This window comes from Vigna angularis, chromosome 2, assembly GCF_016808095.1.
Source record: "Vigna angularis cultivar LongXiaoDou No.4 chromosome 2, ASM1680809v1, whole genome shotgun sequence".
Classification (NCBI taxonomy): domain Eukaryota; kingdom Viridiplantae; phylum Streptophyta; class Magnoliopsida; order Fabales; family Fabaceae; genus Vigna; species Vigna angularis.
The window spans coordinates 39,597,178-39,601,709 of record NC_068971.1 but is presented as its reverse complement, the minus strand read 5'-3'; the positions used below and the strand labels follow the sequence as shown (position 1 = coordinate 39,601,709).

General features: G+C 30.0%; 1 protein-coding gene across 1 annotated transcript; it reads left to right on the top strand.

The window, feature by feature from the left end:
- Window positions 1–2,242: 2,242 nt before the first annotated feature.
- LOC108328183 (rhodanese-like domain-containing protein 9, chloroplastic) lies at window positions 2,243–4,198 on the top strand. Its single transcript, XM_017562003.2, has 6 exons — window positions 2,243–2,379; window positions 2,637–2,893; window positions 2,980–3,130; window positions 3,485–3,570; window positions 3,649–3,753; window positions 3,831–4,198. The coding sequence occupies exons 1-6, from the start codon at window positions 2,261–2,263 to the stop codon at window positions 3,899–3,901; spliced, it is 789 nt and encodes a 262-aa protein (XP_017417492.2). The 5' UTR covers window positions 2,243–2,260; the 3' UTR covers window positions 3,902–4,198.
- Window positions 4,199–4,532: the final 334 nt, after the last annotated feature.

Here is a 4,532-nt window from a genome sequence, read left to right as displayed (position 1 = left end):
AGCGACCAACAAAAATCTTTAAAAAGCAGTTTGGATTCTTAGTTAACAATTTAAACGTTTTTAAAAAATGTTTAAAAATTACAAATTTTAACACTTTATTCTGTAAAACTTGAGATCTAATTAATTTAATCTAAGTCGGATAAATTAAGTGTTGGAGTTATCATTAACATTAGAAAAGATAATATAGAAAATTATTCTTGATAGAATTTTCATTCTCTAAATTATATATGTGCAGTCAAAATTTTTATTATTTTCACTCTTATTTATTGATTTTCTTATAGGATATTGTTGTAAGTTTTTATCAAATTATTTATTATCATCTAGAAGAAATAGCCATGGTTTCAAATAGGGAAATGTTTTATAGAAACTTAAAATATTTATTCATGTAATATAATATTTTAAGAAGCTTGATTCTCATGCTTATGAAGAAGTTTCTCAGGTTTATAACCTTCAGCTGCGGGAAAGGTTGAGGTCGCTCAAACGTATCCTCCGACGAACACCCCTCTTCACATATTTCTGCAAAACCAGACAAAGTAAGACTACAAGAATAAGCAATATCGAGATAAATTATAAGCTTACGTAGAGAAGAGTAATTAATTATAAAGCAAAAGTTACAAATTCCATTTTACATAATAATCTTATATGTTTGAGTTAAATTGCAATTTATTATAATTGTATAAAATAAAAAATTTAATGGTGTTGTTATATCATCAGTTTATCATATTTTTATTAAACCACCCAGAAGTACATAAGACTTACAAATCCATTGTTCAAAAATTTTGAATAAAAAATAATGTCTTGATATTTATGAGTTTATACTTAGTGTAGTGTGACTGATTCAAGGAAGGAAACGGGATAAACGAGTGTTTCTTCTGATGAATTTGAAGTAAAGAAAGCGCTTATCAAGATCATCACTTCTGCCACGGATTTAGCTTCAGCGTATGCTTCTCTGCAACAGAATTTGAGCATCATTGACATGGAGCAACTGCAAAATCCATTAAGAGAATTTAATGTATTTTAATTATCATTACTTATAACAAGACTCGATTACACAAAATAAAATCATTTAGATAATTTAACTTTTGTAACTATCTCGAATACACTCGTAATGTACATTCCTTAGTCAGTTGAATCTTTTTAAATTTACTTGTTTCTGGAAGATTTTAATTTGATATTTGTTTAATTTTTTTTCTAATCAATTCAATTTAACGTGGATTCTTTATCAATAAGATTAAGAAATAATTATTTTTTTAATTTAAATTACAGCGTTTTAATTTAAAACTCCATAATTAACACAAAGTTAATATGCTAAATTCTCTTTTAAGTGAATATCAATAAAAAATTATTACATTTCTTTTCAGTAATCGTTCTTTTTTTTGTTTTAGATAAATATGGATTGGTGTAAATGGAAATTAAATGTAGTGAAGTGCCTGACAAACTTAAATTGTAAAGTACAAGAATGACAATTGCTTGGAAAAATAAATTACCAAAGAACAAAAATTAGTAAATGAAATCAACGTTCTCATAGTGTTTGAATTTTTAAATACAATTTATCATCTCATTTTTTATACATGAAGAATCTATTTATATATTTTTTTCTTTTTCTAACTGTTAAGCTAAAATAAAATAAAATAAATTACATAATTTACAATAAATGTTTAAAAATTGTTTATCTTATCTCGATTATGTCTATTAAATCTATATTTTACAATAATTATCATATGCTAACAATATTAAGAAATGATAAAAATTAATTTTACGAAAAAAAAAAGTTTGTAAAATTATTAAGAAATGATGAAAATTAATTTTACGAAATAAAAAAAAGTTCGTAAAATTGTTAAAAAATAATGAAAATTAATTTTACAAAATAAAAAAATGTTTTTCAAAAAAAAAAAAGAGAATAAATAATATACATTTTTTATAATACCTAGTAAATAAAGGGTTGGGTTTCTTCTTTGGCATGTCTTATTATAATTGTTTCTATTTGATTCAGCTTAATTAGAAGCAAAATTGTTTTTTTTTTCATTTGTTAGACAAGATCTACAAAATAATTATTTTTAGAAATTTAGGCGCTACAGAGAAAAATACGCAAAATATCACGCATGTTGAGCTAAAGAAACATCACTGTTAGCCAGAACCAGCAAGGGTACCCGTGAAGTTTTAGAATCTTGAAGGCTTTAAGATTTCACAGATATTTGACACGTGGCAGAAAATGATTGCCGATTTCAAATTTCATGGCCCACTAAATTTAACAGGTGGCATGATTGAGTTCACCTTTGAAAGACAGCTTCAGCGGATGGATACGAGTGTCAAACAATTTTCATTTTCATACAAAATGGCAGGAACTGGTTTCTACACTTCCTGTCTTTCCTCTTCCAGGTAACTAACTCTTCTTAACTTGTGTTTTTGTTTAATATGTTCAAATTGTTATTTATACTGATAGCATAACAAATTCTCAAAAAAGTAACTTTATTTTATCTTGGGGTTTTCTTTCCTAGATTCTCTGCATGTTTAACTTTAGATTCTGCCTTTCAAGATTAACCATGTTGGTGAAAACAGTAGTGAAGTGCAAGTTCAGTTAATGTTTGAAAAATCTATGTGGACATGGTTGTGAGGGATTAAGGTTGTTTTTTCAGCAACTTAGGGGCATGTTGGTTGGTATTAAAAACTCACAATGCAAGGGCCCTGCCAGGGAAACTACCTGGAACTGGAATGAGAAGATTGGCAATAAGAGCAGAAGTTGAATTTGTGAACGCTGACAAGGCGAAGGAACTTGTAGAAGTGGATGGGTATGCTGTTCTTGATGTGAGGGACAAGAATCAATTTGAACGAGCTCACATAAAATCTTGTAGTCATGTGCCTCTTTTTATTGAAAACAAAGACAATGATCCTGGTATGGAGTTTCTCCTTCCTAAAAACTTTATGTGGGCATGTTGTTCTGCTTCAATTTTGTTACTCTGCCACTTTCGCTTTCTGTAGGTACTATTATCAAAAGGCAACTGCACAATAACTTTTCTGGGTTGTTCTTTGGGTTGCCATTCACTAAGCCAAATCCTGATTTTATACAATCTGTTAAGACCCAGTTTCCACCTGAAAGTAAACTCTTGGTTGTGTGCCAGGAAGGACTGAGGTTTGTTTATGATTTCCTACCCAATTTGACTGCAAATTATGTACACCGTCTGGTTATATTGACAGGATGACGCTTGCATTGATATGTTTAGGTCCTTAACTTCACCTTTGTAGAATACAGAACCTCAACATTCATGTTTTAAAACCACAAACTACAATGTATTTGTGTTTTAAGAATGCTATGAGTTGTTCCAGTAAATAATGTTTGTCATCGCCTCAAGGACTTCTAGATGTCTACTGTGGGGACAAAATGATACATCAAATTCCTATAGATTGGCTTGAATTTAGACTGTGCTTGTATTGAGTTTTAATAGTCTAATGTAAGAGTTTGAGATTTTCTTTGTTCTTTGTCAAGGTCTGCTGCTGCAGCAGATAAGTTAGAGAAAGCTGGTTATGAAAATATAGCATGCATAACATCTGGCCTTCAAACCGTAAAACCAGGTTTAGTAATTGTTTGACTTAGATTTAGAAGTTAACTTATCTTCTAGGATAATCAACTAAACTATTTCTATTATGTAGGGACATTTGAGTCTGTAGGGTCCACAGAGTTGGAGAATGCAGGCAAAGCTGGTTTGGTGACAATCCAAGGAAAAATCTCAACTGTGTTGGGAACGATTCTTGTTTGTGAGTTCTTTTCTTTTCAACAAATTTCAATTACTACTTTTTATGCTGGTATTGATTTGTTTAAATGAAATTTTCAGGTGCATATATATTCGTTACATTCTTCCCTGAGCAAGCAGAGAAGCTATTCCAATTGGCCCCTACAGGATAAGCCTAAAAATTCCATTATAGTCGTTCTTGATTTTGTTCTTTCCCACTCTTTATGCATGTAGAGTAATAAAGGAACGTGTGATTAGAATTGAGGAACCAAAAACAAAAGATGAAATATGAACAAAGTGATGGAAGAGTTAGTAGCGTGAGTATGGATACAATCGTTAAGTAATCAAATTGTTTAGTATTCTCCATTGAGAAAGGACGTATATACCCATTTGGAATGTTAAAGATACCAGTTATTTAGAATTTATACTGCTACTGTAGTTTTCCTTTGAAGATAGTTCATTTTCTTTTCTTTTCTTCTTGTTGCCGTTTGTTGTATAAAAGAAAGGTTTATAGTGTGATAATGATGCTTATGATATGATGCTTTTATCTGTGCTTCATGTTTAAAAGATTTTGTAATGACTGTTGAGTGTTAGAGTAGAAATTGCTTACGAGAGGATTAAACTTACAATTATGTATTTTGACTTTCAGTTAGTTCACATTGAATGTCATTCCAATGTGAGAAGTGGATTGAATTAAAAATTAGAAAATCAGAAATGAAGGGAATTAAAGGTGAAAACGAGGGGCTGTTGTGTAGAAGTCTAGTTCCCAAAAATATGTGCCTTCGTGTTCATTAGATCTTGTGA